Below are 20,809 nucleotides of genomic sequence, written 5' to 3'. Positions count from 1 at the left end.
GCTTTAATCCACTGAGCTATTTGGCTGGCTCTGCTTTCCCTACAAATTCTATTTCCCCATTTCCCATCATCTCTTTTATTTTCCTTTTTAAATTATTTATGTTTTGGGTTTCTCATCAAACAGAAAGTATGAAATATTTAACCAGTTTATCCCCCTTCCTGACTGTAGATAGCACTTTCTTCATCCATCTGTCTGCTGACGGGCGTTTAGGCTGCTTCAAGACTTAGCTGGGATGAATTGTGCTGCTGCTGATGCGGATAGGCAGGTGTCACTGCGATTTAATGAATTAAACTCTTTCAGGAATTTATCCAGAAGAGGCATGGCTGGGTCCAGTGGAAGTTCTGTTTTGTTCTTTTCTCTCTCTCTCTCTCTCTCTCTCTCTCTCTCTCTCTCTCTCTCTCTTTCTTTCTTTCTTTCTTAATGTATTTGGTTGTTTCCGGATCTCACTATGCAGCTCAGACTCATAGTGATCCTCCTGTTTTCAGCCTCCCCAGCGCTGGGATTACAGATGTGTGCCACCACACCCAGACTCTGTGATGGCTCAGTGTGCCTGGGGGCAAGGCTGGTGTGGCATGTGGTACTAGGGATCAAACCACTGTCCCTATGCTTACCTAGGCTTGCGTGAGCAGGAGCTTTAGTCTGCTGAGCTATCTCGCAGGCCCCCAATGGGATTTCTATTTTTATGTTGTAAGGAATCTTTATTCTGATCTCCCCAGTGGCTGTAGTAGATTGCATTCCCCCCAACAGTGTAGAAGTGTCCCCCTCCTACTTGGGGTATTGGCCGTACCATGTTGCTGAAAGGCAGATCTTCCAAGTGCCCCCCAAATCCCCCTCAGGGGTCCTTTTGTCACAGCTTGCTTGTAAGCAGTAGGTTCTAAGAAGCTGTCGAATGAACAGAAACCTCACTCTGAAGCTGGCTTTCTTAGGACGTTCTGTGGTTTTATTTATTTATTTAAAATTTTTTATTTATTTATTTGTGTGTGTGTGTGTGTGTGTGTGTGTGTGAGTGGCCAGCTCAGCCCACCAGGGGGTGGGGCTGGCTGGCATGTGGTGCTGGGGATTGAACCGTGGTCCCTGTGCTTTGCTAAGCTTGTTCTAAGTAGGTGCTTTAGACCACTGAGCCATCTCACCAGCCCCGTTCTGTGGTTTTATGAATTGGTTCTACAACTCATACCACTTTATTAAGAGTGCTGATTCGTGCACCACTGAGTGGGGTGCTCTAAGGTGCGAGTAGCAGCAATGCTCCCCCCGAGATGCAAAGGGGTCCGCCATGTGGTTTGCATGACGTTGCCGGCTGATCTGCACACCAGTTAAAGAACACTTCCTGGGCTTGAAGCGAAGAAGCCCTCAGCTGGCTGCCTGTGGCGGCTGTGGCCAGGGAGAGCTCTTACCTCCTAATTTTAGATCCTACTTGGAAGGGCTGGCACAGGCTTCTATTTCTAACTCGTGTTCTACCCACTTCTCCACCCTTCACTCAGGGAGCCTCTGTGGAGAGTCGGCCCTGTGCCAGCCTGGGGACCAAGGGTAGCCCAGGGGTGCACACGGGCCATGGGAGGCTGTGGTGACGAGAGCAGAGTGCACCGGGCAGAGCTTTCAGAAAAACAGAACTTCCTGGAGAGCTGGAGGGTACTTAGTGTAAGAGTTGGCTCTGATGCTGAGGAGGCTGCAAGTCCCACCATCTTCTTTCTCACAACTGGAGATGCAGAGAAGCTGGATCCAGGTCAAAGGCCTGAGAACTCAGGTAGTTGAAGATATGAAACCCTGTCTGAGGGCAGAAGAAGATATGACTGCCCCACCACGAGCCTGGTGGCAAAAAGAAAGGGCCAGTTCCTCCTTCCTCCACTGTCTTGTTCTTCTCAGGAGCTCAGCATATCGGATGGTGCAACCCAGTTAGGGTGGGCAGTCTGCTTACACTGACATGTTTCAGTCAGTTCGCTGCTGCTGTTACAGAATACCGTGGGCTGGGTAAATTATAAACTAGAGAAGTTTCTTTGTGTCATAATTCTAGAGTCTGGAAAGTCCAAGACTAGAGGCCATATTTGCTGAGGGCCCTTTCCTTGCATCCCAGTATGGCATAAGGCATTGGAGGGCGAGAGCACTGGGAGTAGGAGACTCCCTCCTTTCCTCGCTAGCCCACCCTGGGATAGCAGCATCACCCTAATCCCCTCTTGAGTTTTGGTCCCACTACTTAATGCCTTCACACTCCCAGATAAATGTCAACATGAGGCTTGGAGGGGGCAGGAGACCATGCACATGTCCCCTAGTTCACATCAACTGGAAACCTTGCCACGGACAGCCCCAGTGACCCCGGGGGTCTGGATCTGTCTCACTGAGCATCCCACAGGATGATTCTACATTCACCTCCGTGGCTTGCTTGGAGTCGCTCCTGACACCTGCGTCACTGGTCCACCAGCTGCTCTTGGAAAATCCTCTCTGTACATCTGGTCCCCCCCTCCCACCGTTTCCTTCTCCCAGGCACCTGCCCTTGTGCATTATCCTGTCCTGAGCCCTCCGCCCATCTCTTAGGACACTGCCTGCACTCTGCCAGCAGCTCAGCTGTGCAGTTGCTGCTCCTTCTGTCTCTGGAGGGTGAAGACTTCTGATTCAGCCCAAACTGACACGGAGTTGGATGTCCAGCCACGACCTCTGTTAAGCTGGGGGGCTTCAACCCTGTGTTCACTGACTTCTCGTCCTTTCCCTCTAGGGCGGGGTACTTGGACGAAGATCAGATGGAAATGCTGCTGGAACGGGTTCAGATGGAAGTCTTCTCTGTGAAACAGAAGCTGGACAATGACTTAAAGCAGGAAAAGAAAAAACTCCACCAGAAATTAATAATTAAGAGAAGACGAGAGCTGCTCCAAAAGGTTCGAGTGTATGGGGCACCATGCCATTTCTTCTGTGCATAACCCTTGCCCAGCACCCGCTGAGTGCTGGGCTCCGTGCCAGGCGTGGCCATCCACACACGAGGATCATGAGGGCAGCTCAGCAGACATCGTCCTGTCCCATCTGTACTTGCTTGGTAGGGACTTTTTGGTATTCTGCATTTAAAAGCATTCTGCAGGCTCCTGGTAGATTGGTAATGTCTGCTCGAGCACGGGAATTGGAGCCTGAGTGATGAAAGATGGGGGTAGGTGCTAACGTCTGCTGAAGGATCACTTACCTCAGTGCTGGGTGGCTTATATTCGATACTTATTTTACTCCCCACATCACCCAACTGAGAGAAAAGAAACAGTGAAGACAATGAGACTTAGGGGATGGGAGCAACGTGCTCAAGGTCAAATATCCACTACTTGACCAACTTGGGATTTGAGCCCAGGTCGTTCTGGTTTTTTAAATTTCCTGGAACCAGGGATTGAACTCAGGGCCTTGCACTTGCCAGGCAGGCACGTGAGCCACTGAGCTATCTCTCGGCCCCAGAGCCCAGGTCTTTCTGCCTCAGAGCCAAGCCTTGTGCTTGACTGGAACCTGCTGAGCCAGCTGCAAGGAGAGACCAGCAAGCGACCGCGCCGTCCTGTGCTGAGCCCTTGCCATGTGCAGCGTGCTCTCGAGGTGCAGGGAGAAAGTCTTGCCGGGGAAGGTTTGCCAGAGCAGGTGCGAAATCCGAGGACCAGACGCTCACCAGGGCGCAGGGGGCATCTGGCTCATAGTCATGGCGTGAAGCCCAGGGCACTGCTGCGTCCCGAGCTCTGAGCCCATGAGGCTGGAGCGTGCGCAGGGGTGAGGAAGGGGCAAGGGAGGGGCAAGGGAGGAGCCGGGAGGCTTCCCTGAGGCAGTGGGGCCCAGCATGCTGGGCTGAGGGCTCACCCTTCCCCAGAGGATGGCAGGGAGCAGAGAAGCCTTGGAGGAGCGAAAGCAATGTCAGATTTGTGACTTGGTGCGAGCAGCGGTTATGGAGTTGCAGGAGCGGGGGAGGCAGGTGCAGACTCTGGCTCGCGGTCGGGCTGGAGCTGCTGAGTCAGGACAGAGGATGCTGAGTCAGGCTGGAGCTGCTGAGTCAGGTTTGGAGGATGTGTGGCTCACAGCGGATACCTTGGTAGCTAGCTGGAGCCCTTCAGCCTCCTTGCACGGACCCGTTTTCTGGCATCAGTCACAAGGGAGAAGAGAGAGATAGGCTAACTTCTATCGGTAGAAACTACTTCTGTTACCATGTTTGAGCCTGCCAGGAAGCCACGGTGCTGACCCTGATAGTGGACACATTCCCCATGCTGAGTGCCACCTCTTTCCTCTCTGAGCCCCTGGCTGAGGACTCAGAACAGTGCGACCCAGGCCCACGTATCCTTGATGATCCAGCCTGGGAGAGACAGACCCCAGCTCTTACAAGAGATTCTGGCAACCTTTGGCGAATACTATTCCTCACAGTTCTTTTTGATAATATTGTAAGTGGCCCAGAGTGAGCATATGGTTTCATGAACCCAAAAATTTATGTTGTGCCTCAGTTCTTTTTTTTTTTTTTTTTTTAAAGGGGTGGTTTCACTTATTTTTTTTTTAATATTTATTTATTTATTAATTTGTGTGTGTGACCAGCTCAGCCCACCAGGGGGCGGGCTGGCTGGCATGTGCTGGGGGATTGAACCGCGGTCCCTTGTGCTTTGCTAAGCTTGTTCTAAGTAGGTGCTTTAGACCACTGAGCCATCTCACCAGCCCCGTGCCTCAGTTCTGAGGATGCTCCTGACACTCATAGTCAATAAATAATTGTCTCGATAAATATTTCGATAATGAGTGAATCGACACGTAGGTTAGCAGGACCCATGAATAAAAGGAAGATGGTCTTGTGTTCTTGGGAACTAGGTCCCAGTCTCTGGGGCCACTGTTAGAAACGACACCACTACGTATGTCTGTGTGTGCCAGGTTTCTCCACTGTGGAGCCTTTGCGCATCTGGTGCTCTTTCTCCCAGGAGTATCTGCGCCCACCCTTTCTTAACTTGATTAAGGTAAGCGCTGGTCCTCCAGGTCTTGTTGACTTTTCCCTTAGCAGGAGGTGTTTCCTCACCTGCATCCCAGGCTTGCTTTTGCCCCATGCAGCAGCACAGTTTGCTGTGACCAAGCCTGGCGCGGAGCGGTAATCGTAGCAGACGCGGGTGGCCGTGCCCTCTGCCAGCTGTAAGAGTGGTGCACTCAGTGAGCGGCTTGTGGGCTTCCCACATGTGCTCTGAGATGCTGGTCCTGACGAGCCCTGCTTTGCAGATTAGGAAGCCGCGGTCCAAGCAGGTGAGGCACATGCTTAGGGCTGCTCACTGTGTGAATGGTGGAGGCAGGAGGCCACTCCTGGACTTCACCACCCAACAGGTGCATGCTTCTTGCACCTCAAACGTGGACATTTTACCATATTTCTTTTAAATTGTTTTGCAGATTTTTTTTTTAAATTTCTGATAGCACTGGGGCTTGAGCAGAGGCCAGGACTTTTGCACTGAGCTGCATTCTCAGCTTTTTTAAAAAATTATTTTTAACTTTTGAGGTAGGGTCTCACTAGATTACTAAATTGCTCAGGCCAGACTGGGATTGAATTTAGAATCTTCTTGTTTCATGGTGTGACTTACTTAAGGATGATTCTCTAAACATGAGCTCGTTCGGGGAAAGCTTACAAAACCTTCCATGCCAAATTTCTGAAGTTTCCCGCTGCCCAAGTAATTGTCCTTTTCTGAATTCCCGCAGCACCGGGAGCAGCGGAAAGAGCAGCTGTCCACAGTGGAGGCATTCCGAGCCGCTGAGGACGCCGGCCAGTACCTGCGCCAGTGGAGGAGCATGGTGGCCGAGCACAGCGCCGCCCTGGAGGAGTTGCAGGAGAGCCTGGACCAGGCTGCCCTGGACCAAGTCCGCGCCCTGACCCTCCTGCTGACTGAGAAGGCCACCGAGGAGCTGAGGCGCCTGCAGAGCTCGGCGATGACCCAGGAGCTGCTCAAGCGCGGCGTGCCCTGGCTCTTCCTGCAGCAGGTCCTGGAGGAGCAGGCCCGCGAGCTGGCAGCCCGGACGGAGCAGCTGGAGGCTGAGGAGCGGGCGCAGGGCCAGGAGGGTGTGCAGGGTGTGAGGCAGAGGCTGCGGGACGACGCCCCAGAGGCTGCCACAGAGGAGCAGGCAGAGCTGAGGCGCTGGGAGCACATAGTCTTCACGTGAGTGGCCCTGCTGCACCCCTGGGCAGGGGGCCTTGTGGAGACGGGTGGCTGAGTACAGGACCCTCACTTTGGATGCATGAGATTCCCCATGTTTGCTGGTCATGCAAGCTTGCACCCTGCAAGGACCATACAGAGTGAAGGTGTGGACAGCAGGCTGGGGCCAGGGCTGTGCAGCAGCAGGAGGGGTGGCTGGCTTCCCCGGGGAGTGCCCCAGTGGGTCTGAATGACCCCGTGGGCTGGTGGGGCTCTGGAAGCCACTACCCAGGTAGAAGCAAGAACTGCATCTAGCCACTGCCACAGGAAGTGTCATCTGGGAACAGCCTTCCAGGAGGAAAGGGGCCTCTCAAGGAGGCCGTCCCAGGATCTCCTGTCCCACCCAGTGTCCAGGCTGCATGCGACCTGCTGGCTCAGCTCACACGCCGCACTACACCCTCTTCTCACCTGGCCCTTTCATTCACCACCTCATTATTTGGGACATTATATTTCATCCTCAATGCATTGACCCAAGAGCCTCGCAGCGACTTCCATGCCTAAGCAGCACATCACAGAGTGCATCTTAGTTGCGTCCTCCTCACTGAGATCCCCAGCCTCAAGGAGCAGAGTTTATTCTGACTCACAGTTTCAGCCTGACATCTGTTCCCCTCCCAGCGTCCAGGAAGCAGAGAGAGAAGGGAGGAGGTGGGAAGGGAGAGAGGACCTTTGGGGTCACACCTGTGGCAACGTGCTGCTTCCTACCTCCTCAGGGCAGGTTGGCTATGAGCCCCGTCACCAAAGGTCCTGACCTGTGATTGCATGAGGTTTTCAGGGGACATCGAGGTACGAACCATCACGGCCCATCCCACTCAGAGACAGTGGCACAAGCTGGATTCAGATTTGGGCAGGGGCTCAGACGAGGCTTGGCTTGGTCCAGGAAGTGGGACTTAGTGTGTCATGCAGACCAAGGAAGCATCAGGTGCTTGTCTGGGGCCGGCTCATCAGCATGGAAATGGCAGGAGCCCCAGAGGAGGACTGAGACAGGGCCATGTAGATGGAAGACAGGGATTCACATCTGAGCACAGCACCTGCTGTGTGACTGTGGGGACACGGTTGGATCTCATCTCTCAGAGCCTCGTCTTCCTAGTCCATAAAGTAGGGATGACACAGAGTCCTCTGGGCTGCTTTCAGCACTGCGTGAAATTACCAGGCGGGCTAAACGGGTAGACAAGCTTCCTGGAAGAGCCTGGGCTGTCCGGGCACCTTGGCTCTGTGCTGCTGGCACGGCGCCTTTCTGCCAGGCCCAAGGTCCAGGGGCTTGCAGGCGCCGTGATGCCAGCCCCGGCCTTCCAGCACAGCTGTCTTCCTAGGCTCCGCACCGCCCAAGGCCAGGAGAGCAGGGCCCCGTGTGCTGTGGAGAGTGACGATACCTTGATCTGTGTTGAGTGCCCGCTGCCTTCTGCCCATCTTGCTCTTGTGCCTCTGGCCTCCTTCATTTCCGAGCCTCGCTTACTTACTGCTGTTTCACCAAGAGAAACAAGAGACCTCGTGGCCCACCTGTCTGCACAGTAGCTACTCAGCTCACTCTACGTTCAACCCAAGATCTTTACCTGTTCTGGTTAGCTTTGGACTGTTTGTCGTGTCTGAGTTCAGTTTGACGCTCCCATTACCGAGCCATTGTTTTCTTCAGCTTCATTTGGATCTGCTTTGCAGGCGGCATTGCTAAAGCCACAGCAGCTGAGCTGGCCCTTCTGCGAGCAAAAGAGAACTCTCACCTGGCTGTCAGAAACTACTTCTGATTTTTCTCGGGATTAAAGAGGGTCAGCCCGCAGCACCGGCAATATGAGCTACTCCTGTGTTTTGCCTAAGAGCACAAAGGATCGCAGCTTTTATTTCTGAGGCTTTGTGTAAAAATGCCTTTGCACCAGAGTTTTGCAGTGCATTTCTAGAACCTTCCCAGTGGTAATCAGGAGGGGCTATAGAATCCTGGGCAGCTAACACAGACATTGAGAAGGAGCGATGCTTTATGGGGCAGAAATTCCTGCTCTGATTTTAAACTCTGTCAAGACAAAGGTCCTGCCCCCGGGATCTTCTGCGTTCTCTTAGAGCCTGCGTGGCCGTGGACTAGGCAAGCCCCAGGGCTGTTCTGCTGGAATAGTAGTGGTGAGCCTGCGACACGTATGCCGCGGCAGGCTGTTTGTGTCATTGACAGCTCTGAAAGTTTCGCCATCCCTGAGGGAGAAGGTGGGCAGGAAGATCAATTACCTGCACTTCAGAGCTGTTTCGGCTTAGAATCCACGTAACCATCCATGAGGCAAGGTGCAAAGGGAGGCTGCAGTTTCCAGAGAAGCTTTAAAAATTAGGGCCCCTTGGAGCAAGGATCCCCAGGACAGGGTGTGCAGCCCTGTGGCCTTTGGGCCTTCAGACCATGTTCAGCGGGAAGCCTGCATCGCCCCCAGCTGAGCCGCAGCCCTGAGGCCCTCCTGAGGCTTGGGTGTGGTGAGCCTTGCCCTAGCTGCTCACGGGCCGTTGTTCGTGACTGTTCCTGGAGTTGGAGCATTCGCAGAGCATCCTTGTTGGCAGAGTAACCGGGTCATCTGTGCCTGTGTCCAGAGCTTATTTGCTGAGTGAATGCACGAGCACACCTCTCTAAAGGGAGAGACAGAGGACAGCGCGCTCTCTACATTGCCTGTTCTGGAGCCAAGGGGGAAACCCTGTCCCAGAGTCCAGTCCCGCCCACCCTGCTGTTCAGAATGGACCTGAGTGTGTGGGCCTGCTGTCCCTTGGAGTGGGGAGTGGGCCACGCCAGGAAGGAGGAGGGGACAGTGTAAGCCGATGGCTGGGTTGGGGTAGGTTTGGAGGTGACAGAGATCGGTGTCTCTGTTTCCCAGGCCCACCATAACCAGCACTGCAGGCTGGGTGGTGTGAACCCCAGAAATGCATTTGCTCACGGTGCTGGCGGCCAGGAGTCCGGGGGCAGCTGCTTGGGAGGGGCATCTGCCCGCACCGCTCCTGGCTTCTGCAGTGTAGGCACCTCCTGGCTGAGAAACCTGTCACTCTGATCTCGGCCTTGGGGGGCACATGGCCTTTTTGCTAGGCAGGCGTGTGCCTTCTCGTCAGGGAAGGACACCTGTCGTACAAGACAAGGGATTTGCTCAGCCCTAGGGTGACCTTGTCTTAGTACCGTCATTGGAGCTGGAAAGACACTCCTGCCACATAAGGCCACATTCATGGGGAGCAGGGGTAGACTTGAGGGACGCAGCTCAGGCTTCCCCAAAAGCAAGAGCCCCCTTTGCTGGCCTGAGCTGAGGCGAGTGCTGCTCCCTGGGCTGGGTGCGCTGCCTCATGTCTGTTGTGTCACTAAAGTAAGGCTGGGTCACCTCAAGCTCATCAATGCAGGAACGCCCACCGCTTCTCCGAGACCTCTCGGGCTCATCTCTCTCCACTCTCGCCCCAGCTCTGAGGAGACGTGTCCAGCACAGTGTACAACAGGTGCGACACGCCCTGTGAAGCCAAACCCAGCCAGGTGGTAGATGCTTGTCTGTCTGGACAGGGACTTAGCTTAAGAACTTGAAGGTCCTGCTTCGCCACCCTAGACCAGCACAGCGCAGGATTCCTCTGATGGAAACCATTGCTGTCCTTCCCAGGAAGCTCTGTGGTGCCGCTTTCTCGCTGTCTGAGGAGGAGCTGCTGGCAACAAGGCAGGAGGTCCACTGCTGCTTCGCCCAGATGGACAGGAGCTTGGCTCTACCCAAGGTGCGGGCCCGAGTCCTGCTGCATCAGTTCCACACTGCTTGGTGGGAAGCAGAGTTCCTGAAGCTGGACCAGGCACTGGCTGCCCCTGAGCTGCAGGTAGGAGAGGGGCCTTGCGGCGTCCCCAGTGCCTGATCTCCTGGGGTCCTGTGTCCCAGCCCCCAGAGCGCTCCTCTCCCTCTCCCCCATTCTCTCCTCTGCAGCTGTGGTAAGGTCTGGCTGTCCCTGCAGCCCCTTGTCCTGGCTGGCAGGTCTGGCTCCTACTTCTGGGGTCTTGTCCCGATGCCCTCACCCGGGTAGCTGTGTCAGCCAGATGCACTCAGGTCACAGCCTCACGGTCCCCTGCCTGAAATGTTACCCTTCCTTCTATACCCCCCGAAACCACAGCCAGTGACTGATTCGGGGTGCCTCTCGTGCTGGAAGGATGACAGCTGTGCCTTAGCGAGCTCCCGTGATGTGCCTCAGTGCACCTGGTCCTGGCCTGCAGATGTCCTCCAGGCCCCTACAGGTGGGTCCGGACCGGATCTGACCCGGACCCTGCCATACTTGGCCCTGTGCCTTCCTGGAGTGGCACCCTGTTCCCCGAAGAAACTTCTCTGGGGAGCCACATGCAGCTCCAGGGCTAGGTTCTGCTCCAGGCACTGTCCTGGGGCTGCGCTTTTGAACCTGCTGCTTCCCCTGCCATCGGCAGTATCTGTCATCTTTCCAAAGCTCCACTCTGTCACCCCCACGGAGAAGACTTCCCTGAGCATCCTGCTAAAATAACCTTCCCAGCCACTCTTTGTCCCAAGGTCCCAAAACACCTCGTCCTGGGAGGATCCACGGCTCTCCACAGCTGAGGCCGAGCTCTGTAGCTCGGTGAGCCTTAGCCTCGGGTGGTCCGTGGGCTGTGTGCCCTGTGGTGCCCCCTTCTCACCAGTGTGTGCTCTGGCCCTCTCCGCCCGCAGTCCAAGGCCAGGAAGCCGAGGTCCAAGAGTAAAAGCAAGCTGGACCTCATGAGGAAGTGCACCGAAGACAAGATCCGCCTCCTCGGGGAGCAGCCCCCTGCGGACCTGGCAGAAAAGGTGGGTGCCTGTGCATCATGGGGCTCCTCTGCACCCAGCAGGGTGGGCAGGGACTGTGCCCAGGTACACAGAGCTGCCCAAGCGCTGTACCCCGAAACCTGTGACCCTCCAGGTTGGCCGCCCCACCCTCCCCACCTCTTTCTCTGTCAGATGGGTATGTTCCCAGAGTAGGTGCTCATGCTGTGCTTGTCAGGGCTACTTAGGGTCCCGCCTCTGTCCTGCGCCTAATCATTTTTTAAAAATTTAAACTTTATATTTTTAAATAAGTGTATCTCTTGGAACACAAATGCAGTGAGGAGTCTGGGGATTAGCTCTGGGCAGTTGTGGTCCTTTCAGGTGTGTTGAGGATTTGCTGTCTTAAGGCAGGGGTCCCAAGCCCAGGCCCGGACCCACAAGCTGCTGGGACCTGAGCCGCACAGCTTCAATTCTCGCTCTCCTGGGAGCACAAGCCCTGCCATGGGTGCACGTGTGCAGGATCCGGGTTGTAGGCTCCTTTGAATAAACCCAGAACCACCACTCCCCGCCAGTGGAAACATGATTGTTTGTGGAACGCATCTCTAGTGCCAGCAGTGTTGGGAACCGCTGTCTTACGGGATCCAAGTCATATGCCTGCTCCTACCTGGCTCTGCATCAAACTGAGGACTTGACACAGATGAGGCAGGGGAGGGGAGGTGTGTTCCCTGCACCAGTGTGCGGAGGGCCTGGTTTTCTCCCCCCTGAAGGTTTGGCCTGAACCACAAGACAAAAATCCCGGGAGGTCCAGATGTGCTCATGCCACAGACTGGCTCATTTGCTGCCCACATCACTGGGGACCCCAGGGGTGCGCGGCCTGCTCCTGGGGGCACAGAACTGAATTGGAACTGCCACTGGAAGTGTGAGAAGAGCTATGCCCCCATTTGTCACCCAGAGGGAAGGAAAGGGGTAGGTCAGGAAATAGCTGCAGGTTGGCTTGGCCCAGCGGCCTTTCCTCTCGCACCTGCTCCAGTGCGCTCCCCTGTGAAGCAGGTTGGGGGGATGCAGAGCTGGCCCAGAGGAGCCTGGGCCCTGTGGGGATGCTGTCCTGTGCCAGGCTGAGGAGCAGGTGGGAAGGAGTGGCTGGCTGATCAAGTGACATCACAGTGGTGGCCGACTGGAAGCACCAGGTGCACGTGGCTCTGTCCCCACCCCGCAGCTCCAGTGGGCCTCAGCATCCTTGGCCACCCAGCCCCATCCAGCTCCTCTGCCCTATGCTTCTCTGCTTACCCACTCCCTCCCTCCTTCCTTCATTTCATCTCTCCTACTAGGGATCAAACCCAGGGCCTTTGCACTGAGCTCCATGCCCAGCCCTTCTCCTTCTGTGCCAAGTTGAGGCAGGAAGAAAACACATTCAAATGTGTTTTCTTCCTGCCTCAGCCTCCTGGAGAGATTTTCTCTTTGTCTTTCTCCCATCCCACCAATGGGCAGCACCATTTTGGCCTTGTTATGTGCAGCAGGCTCCTTTTCTCCCTCTTCCTTCCAATCGATTCTCTGTGTAACAGGAACATTCTGTTCCTATAGAGCAGATCTGACCCAGCTCCCTTTTTGTCTAAAATACTCATTTTAATAGGAGATAAATATCTTCCTATCTGTAGCTGTGGGGAACTTATCTTTTTTTCCATCTACAGTTGATTTTCTTGGTGGCAAGTATAAAATATCACTTTCTTCTTTCCTTTTTTTCTCTTGGCTTTTGTTCTGTTTGGGATTTGTCATTCGGAAATTTTTGATGTTCTGTATCTCTCCTGACTCCCTTTCTGTCTGAATTTCTTTCAGTTTGTTCATCTTAATGACAGTCCTCTGTCACTACTGATAACGCCTCAATCTCGTTCTTTCTATTGTCTTCCTTGGTCCTTTAGAGGCTGGCCGCTCCCAGGCCCTGCCGAAGAGCCAGCATGTAGTAGGTCTCTGTCGTAACTCCCAGACTTGCAAGGTCGTCTGTGTTAGAGTGACATCTGAACACGAGGACCCAGCCCTTTCTAGGCTTATCGAAATCCTGTCAGATGCCTGGCATCTTGCTGGTGGTTCCCACCATATGGCTGTACGAATGGTGTTTCCAGGTTCCCTCGAGGCTTACAAAGGTGACTCCCAGCCGGCGGTCCACAGCAGCTTGTACTGAAGCTTCCTCATCCCACGTGGCTGGCGTCCCTTCTGTCACACTGACATCTGTGTCCTGTGTGTGTGGCCCGAGGTACAGCTTGGTCATTGCTCACCAGGGCAGAGATAGAAGCCATCTCAGACTCTGTGTGGGTGGTCTTCATGGTGACAGCCTGCTGTGGGAATGCTGCTGTCCTGGGCCCACAGAGCTGGCTGACACGCAGGTGGGCAGCGAGTGTCACGCAGGCTGTGTCTCCGGGCTGGGCTCCTTTCAGATTCTCCGCCCCAACGTGCTCGGCACACCACTGCTGGCACGGTAGGCACCTTGAACCTGGGAAGCTTCCAAGCGTGCATTCAGGAACAAATGCAGAGAACAGAGAACTGCAGTGAGCAGGCCGAGCAGGCGAGGGACGAAGAGCAGCTGGCCCCGGCTGCACCCCACGGGACATGCAGGGCCACCCACAGCCCCTCGCATTCCACAGATAAAGAATTTGGGGCACAGAGAGTGAAGTAACTCAGGGTCACATTGCTGCCTGCCCCCTGGCCACCACACCAGCCTGCCTTATTCCACGTGTGCTTAAACCCTTCCAGTTTCCACAAGAAATGGGAGCAGTCAGTGTTCCCACTTTACAGACAGGGACACTGAGGCAACCAGGTCTTGGTAGTGGGTCCAGCATGTGGGCTGTGGCTCTCTCTGTTCTGAGTCACTGCTGTGCTGCCCTGATGCAGGTGTTGGGCTGTGTCCCCGCGGCACAGTCTGGAATGAGTGTGCCTGGGATCCCGCCTCTACAAGACCGTGACAGTGACAGTGACGGCCTGTGGTTTGAGAGCAGCACAGCAGCAGGAAGAGGCTTTTACCAAGGAGGGCTGTGGGTCTCTTCCAGTCGCAGCGCTGTTCCCCCAGCTGCCTGTTGCAGGCCCCACAGGTAAAGTGGCCTGAGGCATCAGCAGTTGGGACCTTTGAATGACAGGCCGCCCTTCGGTGGGCCACTGCGCTCTGGCAGGTGCTTGCAGGTCAGGCGCCCGTAGGGCGGCAGCTCTCATGGCCTGGTGGCTGCTCTGACACATGGCTTGGTTGCTTTTCTGTGTGCAGGACTGCACTGTGAGGGCTGCCAGATCATTGCAGTGCTCCGGGATCCCCAGGGGAGCAGTCTCCAGGGGTGATGGAAAAATATGCTGAACGGTCACCTGAAGTGAATTCCTTGCAGGGGAGCGCATATTGGGGGAAATCCCACTTGGGACCCTTCGCCTATGCTCCCCCCCCCCCGTCCTGCCTCACTTGTACTGTTGGCATCCCACCACCCACAGTGGCAACAGCAGCCAACGTCTATTAAGCACTTCAGCATGCCAGGCGCAATTGTATGCATTAAATTATTTCATAGCGTTCAATTATTTAATAATCACTTTAGCCAGGAGGGACTTCTGCATTCAGACAAGACATAGTGTGCAGACTAGAATGAACCCTGGACTAAAACAAGAAATAATACAACGTGGGAAGCCATTAGGGGGGTTGTTTGTTTTTGGTGTTGGAGTGGGAGCCTTGGACCTTCACACTGAGCTTCATTCCCAGACACCTACCCCCAATTTTCGTTTCAAGACAGAGTCTCATTAAGTTGCTGAATTACTCAGGTGGGGCTGGAATTTGTGGTCTCCCTGGCTCAGCCTGCTGGAGCGCTGGCACTGCAGGCGCACTTGCCAAGCCCAACTAACACCGCTTCAGGACCCTGGAGAGCAGTCGGAGTGATTCTTGGGAGTGAGAAATGAGGGAGTCTCCACGCCCCGGCTCCCTGCCCTGGAGAGTGCCTGGAGCACAGTGGGAAGGAACCCAGGGGGAGCCTGGCGCCCTCTGGGTGCAGGCAGCAGACCTAAGAGTCTGGGGGAGGCCAAGTCAGAGATTTTATAGGACTGAGAACCAGAAAGGCAGAAGTCTTACAGGAAGGACTCAGGCCATATGGATTGGTCCTCTCCTGTGTTTAATTGAGACCTGCTCAGCATTTGGTTATGAAGACGCCGCCCATAGTCAGCGGCAGAAGGAGCCGAGAGGTCTAAGAGAGGAGCACTCTGTGTTCATGTGGGGCTGGGGATCCTGCTGGCGGCTCCCTCCAGCCAGGCTGCAGGCTCTCCCACTTCAGAGGGGAGGAGGTATTGGAGTCAGATGGTCCAGCCTCCATGGGAGTGAGTCCTATGCTAAATTCTGTTCTGGTTCCCAGTAAAAGATCTTAAGAACATGGCTAGATAAGTTCAGCCTATTTCCAAATCACTTAATTGCATCCCCAAAGATCAGGAATAATTACGATTGTTCTTGATATATCTGCTGTGAAGCCCTGATGCAGGTGGTTGGGCTGTGTCCCCTCAGTACAGTCTGGAATGAGTGTGCCTGGGATCCAGCCTCTACAAGACTGTGACAGTGGCAGTGACGACCCAACAGCGCTGTTCCTCCAACTGCCTATGGCAGGCCCCACAGGGAAAGTGGCCTGAGGCGTCAGCAGCTGGGATGTTTGAATGACAGACCATTCAAAGTGGGAATGCTGCACCGCTACTAGAAGAGACCTGCAGCCCTCCTTGGTAAAAGCCTCTTTCTGCCGCTGTGCTGCTCTCAAACCTATGACCATGGGTCATCACTGTCACTTATAGAGGCGGAATCCCAGGCACACTCATACAGAAATACCAAGAACCCAAAAAAGTCAAATTCACAATGTCTGTAGTCCAGTTAAAAGCATCAGGCAGGGCTGGCCAAACAGCTCAGTGGATTAAAGCCCCTGCAAGCAGGCACAGGGGCTGGGGGTTTGATCCCGGGGCCTGCCGTGCCCCCCCCGGCCCCCCCCACCGAGATGGCAATTGAGACTGGACGTGGTGGCACATACCTGTAATACCAGCTCTTGGGAGGCTGTAAACAGGTGGATCACAATGGGTCCGATCTAGTAATGAGACCCTGGACACCCTGAAGACCCTTCCCCCAAAATTAAAAAAAACAACCCAAAAACAAACAAACAAACAAACAAACAAACCATCAGGCACCAGTCTTTGAAATCTCTAGGTCACCAGGCATGAGCATAAAGCTGGAAAATACAACCAACTTAGAACAGACAGTTACTATAATTAGCATATAATGACATCAAAACAGTCATTGTAACTGTGTTCTTATAACTGTATTCCACGTTTGTGGGAAGTTTTAGTAGAGTACTGAAAGAAATAAGATTCTTGATGATAGCTGTTTTTTTGGGGGTGAGATGAAATTTCAATGTTTTAATTTGTATCTGCGTAACAACCAGTGTTGTTGAATATTTATTCATATATTTATTTGCCATTGCATTTCTTCATCTAAGAAGTGTATATTTGTCTCAGAAGCCCATGTTTTGATGGGTCTTTGAAGTTTGAGGGCCTGATTTTTTAAATTCTTTATGTTCTAGATAGAAGTCCTTTGTCTGAGAGGCAATCAGCTAAAATCTTTTCCTAATTCATGGGTTTTCTTTTTACTTTGTTGGTGATTTTTTTTTTTTTTTTTTTTTTTTTTTTTTTTTTTTTTTTTTTTCGGAAACAGGGATTGAACTCAGGCCCTTGCGCTTGCCAGGGAAGCACTTATCACCTGAGCCATATCTTTGGCCCTGTGACTTCTTGTAATGTGCAAATCTTTTCAAAAAGCTGAGATCCCAATTGTTGATTCTTTGAAGTATTTCTCTTGCAGTTTGGTTTTTGTTCATGAACTGTCTATGTACCCCTATGTCTTCGAGAAAGTAGATAGCAACCTTCTTTCTCCTCCAGTAGATTTAGTGTTTCTGTTTTTATATTTAAGTCTTTGATCCATTTTTACTTTAGTTTAGTGCACGGTGTTAGACATGGGTCTAATTTTAGTCTTTGGCATGTGGAAAGCCAATTTTTCCAACACCTTTTATTAAAGAGACTACCTTTCTTCCAGTGAACATAATTGACCCCTTTGTCAGAGCTGGCAAGGCTGTGGGGGAAAAGGAACCCTGTAGCTTGTATAACCACAGTGAAAATCAGTGTGGAGATTCCTCAGAAAACTAGGATTGGAGGTCCCCTTTGGTCTTGCTGTTCCCCTTCTGAGTATTTTCCCAGAAGAACTGAGAACATCCTGCCACAGTGATGTATGTGCACCCATGTTTACAGCAGTGCAATTTGTCGCAGCTAAATCTTGGAAACAACCCAAAAGCCTATCACCTGAGGAATGGATAAAAAAGATGTGGTATTTTTTATACAATGGAGTATTACTCAGCTATAAAAAAATAAACTTAAGGCTTTTATAGGTAAATGGATGCAACTAGAGACGATAGTCATAAGTGAAATAAATCAGACCTTCATGTCTATACATTGTGTCGTTTCCCTAGTTTAAGAAACTGAAAGAGTAAATGAAACCCAAAAGGTGCAATAGATAATGTGAAAGGGTAAGAAACTGCTAGGGAGAAGAGAAAAGAAAGAAGGAAGGGAAAAATTTATATATATTGGTTTATTGTGTGGAACAGTTAATGCTTAATTTCTTTGACCAATTTTATGTGCATTTTATCTGGCAATCCGAACAACTGCTTTGAAGATAACAGTATGCAATATAATTGAAATTCTGTATCGTTTTTAATCTTTATTGTCTTTTTTTTTTAACAAGGAATGGGTTGTTTATTTTTTCTTCTAGTCTTGGGCTCAGTATGTAGATGGCTTCTCCTCACCTTTTGGGTTGACAGTTTTCTCTAGGTTGCTGCTGCTGATATGATAAAACTCTGCATAAAAGGCCCTCGGGTTCAGCCCCATGGACCTGAGATTCCTATAGGCTACCTCACCTCTCTTGCACCAGGGCCCAGTAGTCCATTGCCTGGGTCTCCTTAGAGGCCTTGGCCACAACGTCCCCCCTGCTCTGTGAAGTACACGGAAATGTTTGTCTGAGGGTGTCTACTTTGATCTTGACTGCATTCACCCTTTCCAGAACTTTCTCCTGGATTGCTGGCCCAAAATCATTTCCATCCACAATTATTCTCTTTAAAATAAAAGAGAAATTACAAAAAGAAATAAGATTCAAGTCATGTCGACAGAAAAAAAGCCTGATAGGTGTCTTTATGCGTGTGCATTTAAACATGTGTACAAATACATACATATTGGCATTAATAGCAGATTACTATCACAGAAAAATATTTTTACCTTGAAGACAAAGCAATAGAAAATGTCTAAAAAAGTTGAGCAGAGCTTCAGTAAGCTGCTGTATGACAACTTCCAGTGGCCTAATATATAGGCACTTGGATGATGTGAAGTATAGAGAGAAAGAAGGCAGAAAAATAGTACAAGAAATCGTGGCTGAAAATTTCCAAATGTGATGACAGCTCTCTAAAGTTACAGATTTTAGACACTCAGAATTACAAGAATAACAAATAGGAAGAAGGGGAACTGCTGGGGTGGAAGCTGCCACCAACTCACAGTTCATCTGGAACCTGGGATTGAGATTCCTGGGAAACAACTACTCAGGGAAGAGAAGGGGAAGAAGGGCTCTGAGACTCAAGGAAGAGCCAGCAGGAGAGACAGAGATCACAAGGAAACTGGAAAGCTGAAGATAGAGTGGAGAGGGCTTGTCACAGACCTTTGAGTTTAACAGTGGGGGACGGAGGCTGTGGAGGACAGAGTGGCCCTGCCCTCTGTGGTGAGAAGTCAGACCAGTTGCCTGCAGTTTTCTGGGGAGATTGGGCCTGAGAGCACTGGGATTAAGTCCAGGAGACTGCGTGGCTGCCAACGCTGCCTCCGTCTAGCACAGAACTCGGTGATCTGTTTGGTTTTCTCAACACCAGAGTGCTCAGGGATATACCTCTGCACAGACGTTTGCCACGTCCTTGGTTGTTCAGACAGAGAGGCCTCTGGAGCAAGCAGGGCACGTGAGGCCCACAGCTCCAGAAGCTAGTTGGGGCAGAAGTGGCTTGGAGCACACAGAAGGATGGAAACACAAAGTCCCTGGAGTGAATGCAGCCTGAACACATCAAGTGGAAAAGTGAGGCCGGACCAGCATTTGCACAGCAGAAGTGGGCATGGGAACACCAAGACCCTGTTAGGGACCCACTATCCTTCCCCATGTTTGGTGGATTCCAGCACTGCACACTTTGCAGAACACCACCTGATCACTCTGGAAGAATCTTGAACTCACTTCTCTCCCTTTTTTTGTACTATCATGGTTGCTTTCTCTTTGCTTTGTTTTTTGTTTGTACCTGATTCTATTTACTTTTGGAAATTCTTTGATTTGATTTTTATCTCACTTTTCTTTCCTCATTTTTACTTTTCCAAATGTTTTTTTTTCCATTGTTCTCTTTTCCATCCTCTTCATTTCCTATGATTACTACTAATGTTTATTAGCTGTTTAGTTTACTGCATGTTGTTATTGGTAATTTCTGTTGTTCGTGGTAGTGCATTTTTTGCTTTTAGTAGATCTTTACTGTTTGTCTATACCTGATTTATCTTTGTGTCTATATTTTTATTTTGATCTCTTTTCTGTTGTTAGTAGTGACAAAGTTGTTATGTTTATTTGGTTTTGCATCAACTTTTTACTTGCCTTTGTGTGGTTGACATTACTGTGGTTTATTTTCTCCTTTTTAAGTGGTGCTAGGCTCAAGTCCTCCAAAGAAGCCTGGACATTACCTAGACCCTCAGGTGACAGTGGAAGGGATATCCAGCCCAACAGATGGACAAATCTCAATATAGAAACACAAAATATATGAAAACTCAAAGCAGTATGGCTCCTTTAAATTTCAACAATTCATCAGTAACTGAGTGCAAAAATAATGAAGAGGATGGGATGCCAGGTGAAAAATTTCAAAGGCTGATTTATAGAATGACTAATGACTTCAGAGAAGATACAGACCACTGAGTGGATTAAGGAAGACAGCACTGGCTATGAAGGAGCAGTTAAGCAAGGAGATAGAGGTCATGAAACAGAACCAAAAAGAAATTCTGGAAATCAAATGCACAGTAAATCAAACCCAAAGCTCAGTGGGCAGCTTCTCCAAGACACAGGACCAAGCAGAAGGCCTGACTTCAGGGCTCGAAGATTCAGTCAAGGAGGTGTACATCTGGGCACTGAGAAAGGAGTAGAACCCACAGTTGTGAACAAAACATTCAAGGGCTGTGGCAGCACAGCTGAAAGTCCAACCTCAGGCAGTTTCGGTGTAAATGATGGAGCTGAGGTTCAGACTAAGGGCATAGAAAACTTATTAAATAATAGAAAATTTACCAAATCTTGGATAAGTACAGGTGGCATCTGCAGAACCCTGGATAGGCATGCCCAGTTAAACTGGCTAGAGAAAAGAACAGGAAAGGATATAAAATAGCAAGGGAGAAACACCATGTCACCTATAAAGGGGAACCCACTGGAATAACTTCAGACTTCTCTGCAGAAACCCAGTGGCCAGGTGGGCATGGAACAATGGATTGCAAGCCATGAAATAAAATAATCACCAACCTAGATAAGCATTTCTAGCAAGCCTATCCTTCAGGATTAAAGGAGAAACAGAGACTTCTGAGATAACAAAGTAAAGGAATTTATGACACACAGCCAGTGCTGCAGAAGATACTGAAAGAAGTCTTATATGACGAAGAAGAAGAAGAAGAAGAAGAAGAAGAAGAAGAAGAAGAAGAAGAAGAAGAAGAAGAAGAAGAAGAAGAAGAGGAAGAAGAGGAAGAAGAGGAAGAAGAGGAAGAAGAGGAAGAAGAGGAAGAAGAGGAAGAAGAGGAAGAAGAGGAAGAAGAGGAAGAAGAAGAAGAAGAGGAGGAAGAGGAGGAAGAGGAGGAAGAGGAGGAAGAGGAGGAAGAGGAGGAAGA

The 20,809-nt window shown here is 51.4% G+C and overlaps 1 protein-coding gene across 1 annotated transcript in view; it reads left to right on the top strand.

Annotated features, from left to right (window-relative positions):
- Positions 1-20,809, top strand: part of Evc2 (EvC ciliary complex subunit 2) — a 108,160-nt gene that overhangs the window by 54,431 nt on the left and 32,920 nt on the right. The window contains exons 13-16 of the mRNA XM_004624671.2: positions 2,705-2,864; positions 5,653-6,107; positions 9,731-9,935; positions 10,784-10,900. Coding sequence (XP_004624728.1) covers positions 2,705-2,864; positions 5,653-6,107; positions 9,731-9,935; positions 10,784-10,900 — 937 coding nt within the window. The remainder of the gene's footprint in view (positions 1-2,704; positions 2,865-5,652; positions 6,108-9,730; positions 9,936-10,783; positions 10,901-20,809) is intronic.

The sequence above is a fragment of the Octodon degus genome, unplaced genomic scaffold (assembly GCF_000260255.1).
Source record: "Octodon degus isolate 3935 unplaced genomic scaffold, OctDeg1.0 scaffold00006, whole genome shotgun sequence".
In the NCBI taxonomy this organism is placed as follows: Eukaryota; Metazoa; Chordata; class Mammalia; order Rodentia; family Octodontidae; genus Octodon; species Octodon degus.
The sequence above is the reverse complement of the archived record's forward strand: the minus strand, read 5'-3'. Positions and strand labels throughout refer to the sequence as shown.